General features: G+C 39.5%; 3 protein-coding genes across 9 annotated transcripts in view; 1 reads left to right on the top strand and 2 right to left on the bottom strand.

The window, feature by feature from the left end:
• Positions 1–735, bottom strand: part of gsdf (gonadal somatic cell derived factor) — a 3,579-nt gene extending 2,844 nt beyond the window's left edge. Inside the window, exon 1 of the mRNA XM_032539228.1 lies at positions 453–735. Within this exon, the coding sequence (XP_032395119.1) occupies positions 453–574 (122 nt within the window). The 5' untranslated portion in view covers positions 575–735. The remainder of the gene's footprint in view (positions 1–452) is intronic.
• A 4,350-nt stretch (positions 736–5,085) lies between these two features.
• ppef2b (protein phosphatase with EF-hand domain 2b) lies at positions 5,086–12,364 on the top strand. Of its 2 annotated transcripts, XM_032539220.1 has the most exons (18): positions 5,086–5,314; positions 5,544–5,613; positions 5,768–5,850; positions 5,966–6,093; positions 6,729–6,783; positions 6,930–7,105; positions 7,227–7,341; positions 7,449–7,495; positions 7,572–7,738; positions 7,934–7,970; positions 8,472–8,621; positions 8,745–9,080; positions 9,219–9,404; positions 9,595–9,737; positions 9,949–10,055; positions 10,169–10,332; positions 10,438–10,525; positions 11,564–12,364. In XM_032539220.1, exons 5-18 carry the CDS (start codon positions 6,753–6,755, stop codon positions 11,746–11,748), a joined length of 1,932 nt encoding a protein of 643 aa, XP_032395111.1. In that variant the 5' UTR covers positions 5,086–5,314; positions 5,544–5,613; positions 5,768–5,850; positions 5,966–6,093; positions 6,729–6,752; the 3' UTR covers positions 11,749–12,364. The 2 variants fall into 2 exon arrangements, with proteins under 2 accessions (XP_032395111.1, XP_032395110.1); XM_032539219.1 differs by having other exon boundaries at positions 5,088–5,613; positions 5,709–5,850.
• A 2,525-nt stretch (positions 12,365–14,889) lies between these two features.
• nup54 (nucleoporin 54) overlaps positions 14,890–17,079 on the bottom strand; it is a 12,830-nt gene continuing 10,640 nt past the window's right edge. For 5 of the 6 annotated variants that reach the window (XM_032539222.1, XM_032539225.1, XM_032539227.1 and 2 more), the window contains 4 exons: positions 16,377–16,484; positions 16,094–16,213; positions 15,230–15,340; positions 14,901–15,080 (listed from right to left, as the gene is read on the bottom strand). In XM_032539222.1, the coding sequence (XP_032395113.1) occupies positions 14,952–15,080; positions 15,230–15,340; positions 16,094–16,213; positions 16,377–16,484 (468 nt within the window). In that variant the 3' untranslated portion in view covers positions 14,901–14,951. Of the gene's footprint in view, positions 15,081–15,229; positions 15,341–16,093; positions 16,214–16,376; positions 16,485–17,079 lie in introns of all 6 variants that reach the window. The other variant, XM_032539221.1, reaches the window with a different exon arrangement.

Below are 17,079 nucleotides of genomic sequence, written 5' to 3'. Positions count from 1 at the left end.
CCCCCCCCCCCCCCCCCCCCGGCCACCCCACACACAAAATATCCTGGAATAGCCCCTGCAAACACTCACTCAATACCCTCAATGAACTGTGGAAGCACTTTACAGATGTTTGGCTAAGCCAAGTGAGATAAATCTTCTGTTGAAGAGTGAATGATTCCACTGCCAAACATTAAACAAAACAGTGTGTTACATTTTGCAAAACATTCTCAGAAAACCAAATGGTCTCTGAATCATACCCAGAATCTATTTCCCTGTGAAAAAGGCCTCAGCATGCACACAACTCGGTACATAACTTTAGACTAGACTTTAAAATACATGTACAATAACTGTGACCTAATAAGATGTTTTGCAATTCTTTGGACAATCTTGAGGAAAATAGTTTTAAATGATCCCTGCATGTCAATGCTAACAAAAACAGAACATTGTACATGCACACAAAGTTTGACACTGACCTGTGATGAGAAACAGGCGCGTTAACAGAGGCTGCAGGTTCTTCCTTGGATGGCTGCAAAACAAATGCAATCACCACTGGAGAGCCCAGAAGCATCGTCATGACAATGAACGCATAGGACATGGTGCATTAACTGGACGGTCAATCTATAGACTGCTTTCAGAGATTTTTCAAAGTCACGGCAGAGTGTTGGTTCTGTGCGTCTGGTTGGAGGAGGAGAGAGGAGTGACCAGACAGTGATGCTGCGCTAGGTATTGTTTGTCAGTGCATGGGAACCTGGGTTTTTATCTCTTGTACCCTAGCTTGGCCTTGAGATACTTAACATTGTTGTCTTGTGTGTAGTTTAGTAGTCACTGGCAGCCAACCAACATAGTACAATTTTTAACCAAAGTCCTTCCTTCCTATCATAAAGATTTCCCTTTTTGATGCCCCTTATGCAGCAAAATAAATAATCTTCTTACATATTACTAGTATCATATACACTGAGTGGCCACTTCTTTTGTTTTAAAACTCACAATGTTCAGTTTTGTTGACATTGGTGGAAACGTGTCCATTCAATTATGTTTATGACACAAATTGCCCTCTAGGACAAATAATAAATTGATTACTTGATTAATTTACTGATTGATCATTTATGTTTATTACTTAGGCTACTATCAGTTAAAGACGGTGTTGTACTGGACACTACACACATGCGGTGAAGCATAACATTAAAAACAATTCTGAATACAATAACAATTATGACCTCAATGCTAAAACATATACTTTAATGAACACCTCTATGACAATATCAACAAAACCTTAACTTTAAAGACCTTGTAAAAGTCTTTAAAAGTTTATGACAGAACAGTTCTATTGGATTGCATTAGGCTGTACAGGTGTCACTGTGTGTATATTAGCTTGTTCCAGCTCTTCATTTGATCTTTATACATAACATTGAGCTAAATATTCATTGTTACAATATACGCTGAGAAAGTGTGTCCAAACTTCTGACTGGTACTGTACACCGTTTCATTAAATAAAAATAGTGTCCCGAAATTTGCCCTGACGTTTTTGGTATTTTTTTTCATTGAACAGTATTCGGCTGAACGTTATGAGTTTGCAAAGAGTGATCCACTGGCAGACCTCTTTTTTGTAAGAGTTGGTAATACCATAACCCCCATTCAGAGATAATCTGAAAACCATAAAACACAAGTTGGCCATTCATTTCTGCACATGTACAATCAACTCTCGCTTTTTGGCCAGACATGAAAGGCAGAAATCTCCGTTGTATATATTAACATCAGTCCCCGGCAGTTGTCATCCAAGGACGAAATCTTGGGGAGAAAGACATGTAACACAAAGCAACAATGGGCACTGCAGGTGATGTCGCTATCTCTGAGTACAGAGCAACTCAGCTTGGCAGAGTTGTGTGAGCCAAGAACGGTCAAAGGCACGCAAGGAATGGTAACTTCAGCGGGTAACTTTCCCATGAAGCCTAAAATACACAGCTTATCTGTTGCAGTTGCAATTTTATCAAATCAAATCATAATTCCTCAACAGTGCCACAAGAATTCTTGGTACAAGCTGATACAGGCCTTGACAATGTTTTCTGCAGCTAATGTTAAATCGAATGATTCTGAAGTGAGGATTATGTTCATTGCTACTGGTCTGCATTGATGCAGATAACATAATAAACTACACACATACTGTATACATGTAAATTTCAGAGAGAAATGTGGCACTTATTAACCCCCAATCAGACAGCTAGATTCAAATTTTACATACAAAGCATTTGATAAAGTTATAGTTGGTTGCTCTTGTCACGTTTCAGATGTCTGTGAGTTTTAGCAGTTCAAACAAAGAAAGATTTCTACAGTAAACTTCTCATTTTACCATTTTGTATTGTTTGAGGTCCAAAGAGTTTAATTTAGTCAATGTTCCACAAAAAAGTCAAAAACAAATTGTTATTATTCTTTGCAAATCCATCATTCATCACAACTCCCTTGGCTTTATCTTGTGACCCTTTAGAGGGCCCTAACCCCCAGGTTGGGAGCCACTAAACCAAATTTCCAACAGGAAGTGTATATAAAGTAGTTAAAACTCCACCTCAACCAGCTACAACAGTAAAATGTTGCTTACACATCAGTATTAACTTTGTAATAGTATAGTACATTATATATATAAAATATACATACATATCACTCATATCAGTCAGTTTTTGGTTTTAGTACTTTTACCTCTGATATTTTAATTACAATTTGCTTTGTACTCTGTTTGAATGCTGGCATTTTACTTGTTATGGAGTGGATTTTCACAGTGTAATTTTGCTACCTACAAGTAACTAAGGGATCTGTCTTCGTTCACTTTCAATTTATTAGTAACTCTAAAGCACTTTGTGTTATTGGTAGGTACGTATCTGAGAATCATAACACAAATGTTCTACAGGTCTCAACAACATTGTGATGATCTCATTATCTTCAGGTCTCAACTTCTCAGTGCTGGAATACTTTCAGAAATTACAAAAAGCATTCCTAAGCAGAGTTTTAGTGGTGATTGTTACGACATGCACGTACAAACTAAGAGAGTCACTCGAGAGATATTCTGTTTCTTACTGTAAACAAATCCATGAAAAGAGTTACATTATTCTGCTAGTCTGTGTAATCTGATTATTCCTCTGTACCAAAGACCTCCATTGTTGTTCCCAAACTGTTAAAGACACAGTCTAACTTCAAATGGAGTTGAAAATTGGCTACAGATAATAAATATAACCAAATATAAGTTATGTAAGTGGTGTTTAAATATCTAGGGGTGCATGTGAGGAAATGCAAAACCAGATCCTGCCTTGTGTCAATGGTTCAGGCGGCTGGTGGTGGTGTAATGGAGAGAGGGAAATTGTTTTGGCACACTTTGGGCCTTTTAGTACCAACTGAGCATTGTTTAAATGCAACAGCCTTCTCGAGTATCACTGCTGATCATGTCCAACCCTTCACGACCACAATGTACCCATTTTCTAATTGCTACTTCCAGCACTAGATGTCAATCCAAGTAGCACATTACAGGGTATGTACATATATTGTATTTTGTGTGGAATGAAATAGCATTTGATTTAATTATTGTGGGACATTTTACATTTGTTTGTCTTTTTACTGGATTTGTTGTACAATAACAGAACACACACACACACACACACACACACATACACACACACACACACACCTGAGGTCACTGTGGGACACTGCAGATTTTATGCTCCTATTACCATGCATGAATGAGCCGAGTCCTTGAGTTATCAGACATCTCCCACCACTTTCCTGTTGTAGTACAGCTGGGAGTCACACCACAGATAGCTGCTGCTGGCCGGGATCACAAAGGGCCTTTCTAAACAGATGAAGGGCTGTGGAGGATGCAATGTGCAGATGTTCCACAAGCAGACAACACAGAGGACATTCTTGAAAGTTATTTCAACACACAAAATAAATTGTAAAAAAAAATGTACCGTTTGTACTCTAGCATACTACAGTTTCATGTGAAAAACAACTTTACGATTGAAGGTTTGAAAAGCAGACTGTTGTAGACAGAACTCTTAGGGTGGGATTCTCAAAATTAGAACAAGATCAAAATGTTTCAGAAATTAGAATTGCTGGTTTTAAATTACTTAACTGTTAACAACTAACCAGTTTTAAAATTATTTGAACAACACCACATGTAAAGGCAGAATGAAAAAATACTGAGTTATTACACAAAGACATGATCAATAATGATGTACTATGTGCATATTGCTTGTTTTCACCTAATACTTGTTCTAAAAATATCAGATTTTTCTTGATGTTTTTATAACCCATATGGCAAATTGTTGTTCTGAGGCAACAAAAAAAATGTTTGTGTGGTGATCTGTACATTATCAGAAGAACCCAACCATCCAAAAAATGGTGTGTAATTTTCATGCAGTAGACGGTTTATGGTATTGCCATAATTTTGTCAACCATATGTATATGTATAATATTCTGTATTACCGAATGTAAGTTGATTCAGAAATTTGTCTGTATTTATAGAGAATAGACAGGTGCAGACTAGCCAGTGGTCAACTGTTAATGGAGATAATATTCCATCCATCCATCTTCATCCGCTTATCCGGTATTGGGTTGCGGGGGCAGCAGTTCCAGCAGGGGACCCTACTTTCCCGAGGCCACATAACCAGCTCAACTGGGGGATCCCGAGGCTGGTTACCAGGCCAGGCACCTAGTCCTGGGTCTTCCCCGAGGCCTCCTCCCAGCTGGACGTGCCTGGATCACCTAAACGCCCAGGAGGCATCCTTACCAGATGCCCAAACCACCTCAACTGGCTCCTTTCGATGTGCCAGCAGCTCTATCCGAGCTCCTCAAGGATGACTGAGCTTCTCACCCTATCTCTAAGGGAGACGCCACCCACCCTCCTGAGGAAGCCCATTTTGGCCGCTTGTACCCTGGAACTCGTTCTTTCGATCATGAGATATTACTGACGTTATTATCATATGAGTCACGATGATGACACAGGTCTTGAGCAGAGGCCAACACAATCTCCTTTCAAAACAGACGCTGCCCTTTGTCAGAGCCTTCATCCGTTTATTAAGCGTAGATGCCAGCCGTAGTAAGGTTTAATCCTAATCCACTTGCATCTTATTTTGTTATAGTGATCACGGGGGCCTTTCCCAAGACAGTTGGCTCTGCTATTCACAAGCTACTCAGCCAGTGTTGTGTTTGTGATGGATGGGAGTGTGTAGCTGCAGAGATGGGACTTCCAGTTAAACCATTACACCAACTTGGACCTTTGCTGCTGTGCCTGAGAAATGTAAAGTATATGAAAAAGTGAGGGTAGGTCGTGAAGGAAAGGTAACGTGGCCAGGTAAGGTTCCTTTGGACCAATCTGGTACTTGATTTTATTTGGGTGTTGATTGTTTTAAAAATATTGTTTGGTAACATGTACTTTTAAAAGGCCCTTTAGACAAGTGTGTATTCTATCCATAAGTTTGCAATTAAGTTGTAAAACATCCAGTAGTTAGAAGAAATAATGTGAAAAAAAGAAAATGTGTTACATAGAATCTCAGACTCACTCATACAAGTATCTTTAACAGTGAAAACCGCAAAGGGTCATGGGATGTGGCATGGGAAAAACTGAACTACAGCTGAAGAAATGTGACAGAGGTGCGGCCTTAATCTATATAATTCTAGTGAATAGACAAATGTTCCCTTTCTTGCAAGAATTTAATGTCAGTGTGATTGCTATTTTTCATTTCTAGTGACCATCTCAATTCCAGGTAAATATGGTTTTAATTCCATCTGGCTTTCCACTTTTCAGTATCGATAAAAGAAATGCAGCAGCGTTTGCTTACTCTCAATTGCAATCTCTCAATTTTTCTGCACACTGTGAAGCTGCCACTGGTAAGTCTGCCCATCTAGATCTGACATAGGGAATTGATGTATTGGCTTAAGAAGAGGAATGTTATCTTAGCATGGTTATGATCAAGCGCTTCCTTCTTCTCTCCCAAATCTTCAGCAATCAGAGCGGCTCTGTTGATCCAGCGCTGGTACCGTCAGTATGCTGCCCGGTTGGAGATAAGACGCAGGTGCACGTGGAATATCTTCCAGTCTATTGAATATGCAGGAGAGCAAGATCAGATCAAGGTGAGCTCACACAGTTTAGAGGAATTTGGGGAAAAAGGTTTGCACAGAATTATTACTAATTTTCAAATGTGCCCTTATTTGCTATAGCGGCTAGGTGGCTGTTGGTCAGCAACAAACATCTCAACAACTGTTGGATGTGCTGCCATGATATTTTGAAAAGATGTTCATGGTCCCCAGAGGAAGATTGCGACTAACTTTGTCATCCCCTGACTGCAATTTGTCCTCTTAAGGCTGACATTTGTGGAGTGAAATATCGTGACAACTATCGGATGGATTGCCATGGAAGTTGATGCAAATCTATGGGATGAATCTGAATGACTTTGGTGATCATGTAATTTTAGGGCCACCATGAGGTTGATATTTTAGTATTTGATTGAAAAATCTCAATGACTACACAATGGGCTGCGGTGATATTCAATACGGACATTCAGTGTCCTCAGAGGATAAATTAATATTTCTGGGGGTCCCTTAACTTTTCCCTTAGTGCCATCGTTGGATCAATGGTTTAATGCTAATTTGCAAATGTTAGCATGCTCACACTGCTAGTTATCAATGTGATCACAGTCTTTGTGAGCAGATGTAAGCATTTAACTCTAAGCCCTGTATTTTATAAATTCTATTTTTCTTTTCTGCAGCTCTACAATTTTTTTGGGTTCTTGATGGACCACTTCACCCCAGCCAGCACTGAAAGTAAGACCAACACTTACCTCCTGTGTAATTCACTGATTTGTAGTTGTCATTGATTGGTAACTCTACTTTCTGCTAGGGAAACGTAATGTGGCTTTCCTTCACCACTCTGATCCACTTCCCTCTTTCCCTCCCTTACTTTAACACAGGAAACCTTATATCTCACATCTTTCGCAAGAATGAATTCTGTCATGACACAGAATGGGAGAGATATTTTTGCTACAAGAGCATTGAGGTAACTGACAGCTACACCGGTCCCCACCTGACTTTCCCCATGACCTTCTGTGGTGTGTTGAAGCTTGTGGAGGCCATAAAGCACAAACAAGTAAGGACACAGGCACACAGAATACACTCAAGGCAGATAGTCAAAGCAGACACATGTATCTAATGGATACCTTTTTTACTCAGGGATAAGTTTACTGATACTTGCTTTTTTTTCCCAGTAGCAGCTTCATGCTCGGTATGTTCTGCAGCTTTTCGGAGAGACTTGGAGACTACTAAGAATTTTTCCAAACATCAATCAAATCTCCGCCTACCAAAACAAGCAGATTACCATATGCGGTACGCAGCAGCAGGCCTTTCCTGAACACATTTTGCGCTGCTATTTTGTCACACATTCTTTTTTATTGCCCTTGAAACACTGCAATACATTATTTATCCCTTTGCAGGAGATTTACATGGGCAGCTTGAAGACCTGCTGTTGATATTCTATAAGGTATCAACATGCAAATCATCATATTGACAGAAAGGGACATTCATTCTAATTAACCCCTTTAACTTAATCTGTCCAGAATGGTTTGCCGTCCCCTGAGAAACCGTATGTCTTTAATGGAGACTTTGTGGATCGTGGTAAAAATTCATTAGAGATCCTGCTCATCCTGTTTGGGTTCCTGCTGGTCTATCCCAATGATGTGCATCTGAACAGAGGGAACCATGAGGACCACATTGTAAACCTAAGGCAAGATAGTCTGTGTACAGCTTTCCTTTTCTTAAACTCTCATTTAGTGGCTTGTTCTGCCTGTTGTCTAGTATTTATGTTTTTGTACACATGCTCATACTGTATATGGCTTTATGCAATTAGTGTTCTGATTATATTCAACCTACGGCTAATATGTGTTCACTAATCTAGTTGTTTGTTGTGTGTTTTCTCCAGATATGGTTTCACTAAAGAAGTTTTGGGAAAATATAGGGTAGGTGCTATGTATTTTGCTTTAACCTCAATATTAAAGTGATATATATATATGAAAAACTGTACATATATCAAAACTGAAGTTTGAGTCGGTCAAACATACATCGTCCTGCTGGACAGATTATTATTATTATCCATAGCCAAAAATAGTGAATACATTATTTACTCCTGTTAAGGTACTGTTAGCTAAAACCTACAGCTCCAAGCTTAGAATTAAAATGAAACTATATCTTTGTGATGCAATTTTTTTTAGATCTACAAATGAATGTGACACGCAGGGTAGGCAGGTTGAAAATCAAAAATGTTAGCCTCATACTAGAAAAGAGTCAGGAGAATTCATCGTATGGGGACCATGAATGTCTCTACCAAATGTCATGGCAATCCATGCAACATCTGTTGAGATAATTCAGTCTGGACCCGAAAATTGCCCAGATTTATTGTATTAATTACTCTTATTGTGTGTAAGTCATAGTAAGCTTGAAATTGTGAGCTTGGTCTGCAGGTGCATGGCAAAAAGATTCTAAAGCTTCTCCAGAAGATTTTCAGCTGGCTGCCTCTGGCCACAGTGATTGATAACAAGGTACTGATTGTGCATGGTGGGATCTCTGACACGACAGACCTCGACGCGATAGCCAGAGTGGACAGACACAAAGTAAGAGTTCAGCATCAATTAAATTAACGTATTTGGTGTGTTTTACAGGCAGAAAATCTAGTAATATTATCATGATCAACCTATCAGGTTTATTTAATCTGTGTATTTTTTTACTGTGTGCAGTATGGGTCGGCTCTCCGTCTTCCGAAGCCCACAAAGCATGCAGTCAATGGCAGTAAGACTCAGACAATACACAACAGGGAGGCCTGTGGACCAGTTGAAGGCCGACGTCGAGTGTGTTCTCTGACTAACTACAGCTCGGGCCCCACTCACAGGCAGGACCTTCCACGCCGCTCGCTCAACAACGAGCAACTCAACTGGTCGTTAGAAAAAGAGCTGAAAAAGAGGCGCAGGCTGGCAGGGTTTGACCAATCCTATGGAGAACTGAAGAAGTCTGACTGTGACTCAGACCTAGAGTCTGGAGAAAGAACTGAGACAGATGTGGGTGAGTGGAAACAAGTAAGTGACAGGAAGGATGTGGGATTTCAGTGGTTGTTACTGTTTCGGCAGATGTTCAACACTGAGTTTGTGCATGCACACATTTTAATATTTCCGGACTTCCTTGCTATTTCACTATGATTGCTTCGGGCCACCCAGATAGTGGATGTGTTGTGGAGTGACCCAATGGCCCAAAATGGCTGTATTCCCAATGAGGTGCGAGGCGGAGGGTGCTACTGGGGGCCAGATGTCACTGAGGAGGTGCTGGGAAGACACAACCTCCAACTCCTCATCCGCTCCCATGAGTGCAAACAGGACGGCTATGAGTTCTGCCACAACCGCAGGGTGAGCACAAAGATACACAGGAGGTACAGGTTAAGGTGGAACACCGATTATCTATAAGTACTTTCAATTTTGATAAATATGACAGGAAGAACAATGAACAAGTTGTGACAAATCCACTCATTTAAGCAGCAAGCAATGGATCACGTACAAAGTCTTAACACATTTACTAAACGTCTTCTGTTGGATTCAGGTGCTGACTATATTTTCAGCATCTAATTACTACGAGGTTGGCAGCAACAGAGGAGCCTACATCAGAATGGGCCCCGATCTGGTCCCTCACTTTATTCAGTACCAGGCCAGCAGGACGTGCAGAGAGCTCACCCTGAGACAAAGGTACAAGTACAAGGCTGTACAGAATTGAAGTAATATTTTAAAAATAATTATATGTATGTCCCATGACCATTTAAACACATGCAAGCTTGTGTGCAAAGGGAGATTGTATTAACACAGTAGCTACATAAGGGGACACACTCAAATAATGATTATGTATTTCTAAGTGATTTCAAGATTTATACAGTAGAAGTGAAAATTGTTTCTTTGTCAGTGTCGGGTGGACAGAGAGATCAGCTCTGCGAGCTCTGAGGGAACAATTGTTCATACATAGGTCCGATCTCATCAGTGCCTTCCAGGAGCTTGATCCTAACAACAAAGGTACAGAGCAACAGTGACAACTTTTAACCCGTTGACACTCAGTTTTGCACAACAGTAGAAAACGTATTGTGTCAGTATGTAAATTGCTCCATATATTTGTGTCTGTGTCTCAGGGATGATTTCTCTGATGCACTGGGCCAGCGCTACAGAGAAAGTACTGAATCTGGGTCTTCCCTGGAGGGTGCTGCGCCCTCAGCTCGTAAGCAGCACCCAGTATGGCATGGTGGACTACCAGCAGTGGATAAGGGAGCTCTCCATCACTGAGCCCAAACAAGAGGTTCGCCTTATACCACTACTGTCTAATATTCTTCTTCCTCACCCTGTTTATCTATCTCTGACACACAGTCACAAAATCTTGATTAATTTGTCTCTTCCATTTCAGATCTCAGATAACAGCATCCTGGAGACTATGTACAAAAACCACTCTAACCTAGAAACCATCTTCCGAATCATAGACACAGATCACTCAGGTCAGTGAGCAGCTTTGTCTGGATCCCAGACACTAACTCCATGTCTTTCTCTCCTTTTTATCCATGCTGGCAATATGACTTTATGAATGTCTGTCTGTCAGTCCAAGCGCTTTGGTCCAAACTGAAATATTAAAAAAATAATAAGATATGTTGCAATAAAATGTTGTGCTAACATTCATGTTCCCCAGAGGATGAAACTCGTTGACTTTGGACATCCTGACTTTTCCTCTAGTGCATCCAGAAGGCCAAAGTTTATGCAGTAAAAAATATCTCCACATCAACTTAATGGATTGCTATGAACATGTTAAACTAAGATGGTGAAAATAGTAAACATGTTAGCATAATGATGTTAGCATTAAGCTCAAAACACCACGGCTGTTGTTGAAATATCTGAGAAGATTGAAGTGTATTTGGCAAGTTTTTGGAGACTTGCACTACTTACTCCAGAATGTGTTGTTCTTTCAGAGTTGTGTTTCCTAAATCTCTACAACAACAGTGAGAATATATATATATACACATAGTTTATATACATATATACATAAACTGTATATATCTACAGTATATAGATTTATATTTTATTGTAAATTCAGCATATTAAATAAAGGTTGTTAACCTTTAATACTTATCATCATATTCCCTACAGTAGTGTAGGACCTCTTCCTGTAGCTCTCCATTTTCTGCCCCACAGCAATGCATGCAAATAGCAGCCAATGAGTACACTCCCTCTCTGAAATGACCTGTGATTGACCACAGTCTCCCAGCACGGGCTAGATTTACTAAAGCTTTAGAGGAGAGGCAGAAGTCTTGTTTTCTCTCAGACCACTTGAATTACAATATGCTGAATGATCATTATGTAAACATTATATATACAGAATATATAAATTTACCTCTATTTGTCAAAGATTGTTATCAAGATATTTCTTTAAGTGTTTAAACATCCTCTTCACACGAGTCAACAAAAGGCACAACAGTTTTTTAATGCTATACACATTTGGGAAGTGTACAACTATAAGCCCCCTCTTTTGTGTTTCCTTCTAGGTTTGATCTCTTTTGAGGAGTTTCGTCAAACCTGGAAACTCCTGAGCTCTCATCTTCAGACAGAGATCAGTGACAAGGCCATTGCAGACCTGGCACAGAGCATCGACTTCAACAAGGACGGGGTCATTGATATCAATGAGTTCATGGAGGCTTTCAGATTGGTGGATATCTCTGCACATACGTGAGGGCCTGGACTAGAAACTGTAGCTGTACCTGCTGCTCTGCTGCATAGACGAAACCAACAACTGTCTTAGATAAACTTGGTCACCTGGATACACACCTGTGGAAATTAAAATGTATAGTAGTGTCTTATCCATTTCACCTGTGCATATCAACCTAGATCTCTTCTACTTCTTATATTTTTGGCCCTCTTTTTCACCTATATTCATGTAAGAAGATAGTGTATTAAGTATGTATGTATGTGTGTAACTTAATGACCAACCTAGTTATGCATGAAAAACATTAAACACCTGATGTCTTTGATTTTGGGAGTACTACTGCATATATGAAATCCAATAAGTATAAAGTCTTTTGTGGCTCCAGAGGGATATGTGCAAAGTCTGATAAATGTACTCAAGTGATGTCACTTGAGTCTGTGTTGTTTGGAGCTGAAGATGACAAGTTTGAAAATGCAAAAAAAACAACAACTGGAGATGTGGATTTAGGAAGAGGATAGCTTACCAGACCTCTGTAGCTTGCTCCTCAGCTCTGCTTGAGGCTACATTAGCTGCTACTAGCATAACACACCCAAGTCTCAATAATCCCAATAATCAAAGAAGAAGAATAACTAGAATAAAAAAAGACAATATTATTACCTGACTGATCTCTTATGCCTTCATTCTCCAGTCAGAACGCTGAGGTCGTCAAATCAGCTGCTCTTGGATGTCCCTAGATCTAAGCTTAAAAATAAGGGCGATAGAGCCTTTGCAGTGGGCGCCCCCACCCTATGGAACAACCTCCCCATGCATATTAAAGCTGCACAGACCTTACAAACGTTTCAATCGCCGCTTAAGAAGCACCTGTTTGCTGTAGCTTTTAACCCTCGTTAAACTGGATTCTGATGTTTTAAAGTGTTGTTGTTTGTCTCCCAGTGATGTGATGTATTTTGGTTGGAGTAATTTTTACACTTGTTATTTATGTATTTAACATCAACCCTGTTCAGCACTTTGGTCAACTGTTGTTTTTAAATGTGCTAAAGAAATAAAATTGACATTGACAATATCTCTGGTTCTTTTACATCAACTTTGATTTTTTTTTCTGTCCACCGTGAGTCCAACAATGTTACAGAAGTGCCGCGCTAAATCTGAAATCATTTTTAAGATGAAAAGTGTGTTCTGCTGAGACAAAAACTCTAGAATAGAACAAGTATTAAATTGAGTGCAAGTTAAGACAGGAGTGGGGACCTGGATATGCTAATAAATTCATCGATATGTGGTCAACATGGTTTATCTTTGATATTGACTCTAGAAATAGAGGTTGATCAAATTTAAGATGTGAATGAATGCAGTTTTATTTGTAATGGTAAAGCATTCAACAGTCTATAAAAGATAAAATTCCTGCATCAAAATGTATGCATGAGTATCAAAAACATTAACAACTAAGGGTCCCTGGAGTGCACAGACTTCTGCCAAGGCCAAGTGCCCAATCCTGCATTGTTAACAAAAGTGGAAGATAATTTGTATATTCAGATCCACTCCAAAATGTATTGGGTTCTCTCTTAACCCACACTACAACCTTGCACCAAGTTCCATGAAAATCGGGCCAGTAGCTTTTCTTTAATCCTGCTGACAGACAAACTGAAAACATTTCCTCCTTGGCTGAGTAAACACAAAGCACTATCAAAAACCAAAGCTACCAATTACGAAGAATGTTTTGCACGTACAGTATAATCTTATTCTGCAAAACAATAGTGAAGATGAAAAAGTGGAAAAAGTCATCAGTCACTACTCCTAGTGTCCTTTACTTCTACCTGTGCTCTAAAAAACAATGGGTAATTCCCTCGGGTTATTGGTGACTCTAATGCACGAGAGGATATAATCTTTCAGAAAGCTGCTTAATCAGTTCCACTGCCACCAGTCCAAATCCATGACATGAATCCTATCAACTCAAGCCCTACTTTGATGAGATGTTGGAAAGGGCTCGTCGGAACGTAAACACAGGTGACGTCAGATGTCCCATATTAGTACCACAACAATGCAACTGCATTAGAAATGCACCAATAGCATTTTTCTTGGCAAATTCCAAATTCTCAAGTCTGACCTGCTGATTCCAAATTTTTTTTCTGAGAATTATAATTGACAGCTTACAAATGTTTTGTAACTTTTCTCTAACAGAAACATAAGTTGTAATATATGTTCATTTAAAAAAAAAAAAGGTTAACAGGAATTTAACAAAAAAAACTGACTAAACAAAAACTTTCCGGCTAGGTAATATTGCCCATCTATAAGTTGTATTTGTAAAACAAGATACAGAAGAGGGGCCCCACATACTGTATAAGGGTATCCTGTTTTTTATTTCTGTTAATGCAGAAAGTTAAATTAATTTGAGTCTCTGAAATATAAATTCTTAAACACGCGCACATCTTGTATTGAAACAAATTGGGATAACACAGCCAGTATAGATATATATTAACTATATCATGTGGGTTGACAACTGTTGTGAGGACAGTCAGCACGTTGACAACCATCCCTCCCCACAGAGAGAGGCCACAAGCAGTTAGATGTGATGTGTGGCTGCTTTAACCTCAAACATGGGTGCCGAAATGAAAAGTAAAGATTCCGTAACGCACACACGCTGCTCAGGTAGGTGCAGTTAGACGGGCAAGAAACATGGTGTTGTTGACAATAATACATCAAAAATTTGGTTACCTTTAAAGTATGTATGCAAGGAAAGGGCTGCAGTAAAGAACTTGATTCATTTTAAGTGAAATTTATTAACATTTTAACATCTGCATAAAAAAAATACAAAGATGTATTTACAATGTAGTCAAATCACAACACACTTTCAATCCCACAACTTGTTTACATGCCAGTCACAACCATTGTCTCATATCCATAATCTGATTTACCATAACGAAAGCTAGCTATTATTAGACAATGATGAGTCTTTCCATTAAGCTCCCCTCTATGTCGGTCCTGAAAGCACAGATTAACTAGTCATTGTTTGGCTGGTACAGATAGTGGGGCAAAGTCCTGATAAAATGGTGATCAAGAGAACAAATTCAGAGGCCCTCTATGATCAAACCTAAACAGCAAAGGTTTGTTTCTAGAATAATCCAATACCATGACAAAAAGGACAGGTTGCCTTCTCTGGGTGACAGGCAGGCCACTTTTCAAAGGATTGGTGTTGAGAGTCAGAGCATATGTATGTGTGTGCTAGTAGGGTAGACTCAGCTCAGCATGCCTCCTCTCTTGTGTCCACTGTCAATCAGCCCGTGCTCTATGAGTTTGATGTCTTCCAAGTCATCTTTGATGACGCTGATTAAATGACTTAAACCGTCCTGCTGCTGTTTCAAGTGCTGAAAGTGACAGATAAGAAAAAAAGTGTTTCAGTTTATGGCCAACATCATTCAAAATATTTTGTCATGGTCTAGAGAACTGTACATTGAGAGGTATGGAAGTAGAAGTACAGGGCAGAGATAAGATGAATTCCGTAAATGTGACTCACTTGTTTGATTTCCCTGAGGAGGTCTGCATCAACACTGTAGCGTTCTTCTGATCTCACAGCTCCAAAGTGATTCTGCATCCGGATTTGGGACATTAATTCATTTAACCGACCCTGGAGTAAGAAAAAACAAAAACAAAAAAGCAACACAAATACTGTAAAATATTAAGTGAAGACTTTGTCTCAACTAGTGGTTTGATCTTTAACGGGCCAAAATACAACTTGTGTTTATTCTTGATTGCGTTCTGATTGTATTTGACAATAAAAAGGTAACTTGTGGAGTGTTTTTTTGTAAGTAGCAGTATGGGGCCTATGAGTGGATCCCACATGTGTTTATCTCATAGGTTACACAATACACATGCCTGCCAATGGTGTCACATTATTTCACTGATCTACAGGTGGCTATAATGCTCCAAGACACACCACGTGCTAGCAAACATGAATGGGAACAATGCAGGTTTCAAACGTTTGAGTAAAAACAAACCATGCATTTTAGAGAGGGAACACCCATGTAAATGTAAAACATTCAGGGTACTCAGCACTCAGGGTACCTTAATTTAAGGAGGATTGCCATATTACCCATATGATTAAAAATAGACAAAATAATTACTGGAATACCACAAATGCTGTAGGACAGTTTTTCATTTGTAGGACAATTTATCTTACTAGTAAACTACCATCTGGTCTTAAGAAACATTTATTTAGAAAGTCCTTGTAATTAAAACCTATAAATGTTATCATACAATTTAAAACATGCAGTGAACCATTAACATTTTACCCTAATTTCAAGTCTAGTAAGCTTAGTGAATCAAGAAATAAGCTCTGTCAGCATGTACTGCATTTCTTACCCCGACAGTTCAGACTTACCTTGAACTGTGTGGGGGCATTGAGTTCAGACTGAATGGTGTCCAGATGCACCCTGAGATGCTCCTCATCCACTTGGATTGCATAACCACTTTTCCTTTGAATCTCCTGTTTTATCAGCACCTGCAGGGAACATAGGAACGTAGGAGGAGTGAACCATAATAAGAATTACCGGAGCGGAAAACTTTAAATAAGGAAAAGGCATTCATTTGAACTCGATGAAATGTGGAGATGGTATTCATCAACACAAATTCCCTGAACAAAGACAGAACAGTGAAGTGGCTACCTGCAGCACCCTGTGGGAGAGATCCATCAGCTTCCTCTTGTACTGGGCAATCTTGGCCACAGTGGTTGCCTGGTTCTTCTGCAGTTCACTGATATCACTGGAAATAATCTGCAAGTCCATATTTGTGTTTGTAAGTGAGAAAAAAAAACAGAATTTTCTCCAATGATGTCAAGTTATATTTTTCAGACCTATCAAGTGCCCTGTTGCCTTTTCATAGACATATAACAGGTTTTGGGCTTCCGTGACATTTTGCTCAACAATTGACTAAAATAAAACAATAGATGCATACAAGTTAGATGTTGCATTGAAGGGCTCCACAATTAATTAAATTTTGATCACGATCAAATTTGCATAATAGAGCGATATTTTAAATACATTATAACGTTCATAGAACGCTTTTTTGCAAAGCCCATCTACCGCTCTGTAAACCACTGTCTGATCATGAGCCAGTCAGAGTTGTTCCTTGCACCACGCAGCTTAGGACAGAGTAACATGAGGAAAATTCAGATAGCAATCGGTTATACGTCGGTCACAAGGTTTACAAGTAAACGCAACATTTTGTCCCGTCTGTGTTGTTTTTCAGCATCGTGACCAGTGCTAGTTAGTGTCTGTTAGCTCACAGGGCTCTTGGGGGCAACTAACATTTGTCCTAGGTCGCACCGGTGCACCTAATGTCCTCGCATCCGCTGCCTCTCCACAAACG

This window comes from Etheostoma spectabile, chromosome 16, assembly GCF_008692095.1.
Source record: "Etheostoma spectabile isolate EspeVRDwgs_2016 chromosome 16, UIUC_Espe_1.0, whole genome shotgun sequence".
Lineage (NCBI taxonomy): Eukaryota > Metazoa > Chordata > Actinopteri > Perciformes > Percidae > Etheostoma > Etheostoma spectabile.
The sequence above is the reverse complement of the archived record's forward strand: the minus strand, read 5'-3'. Positions and strand labels throughout refer to the sequence as shown.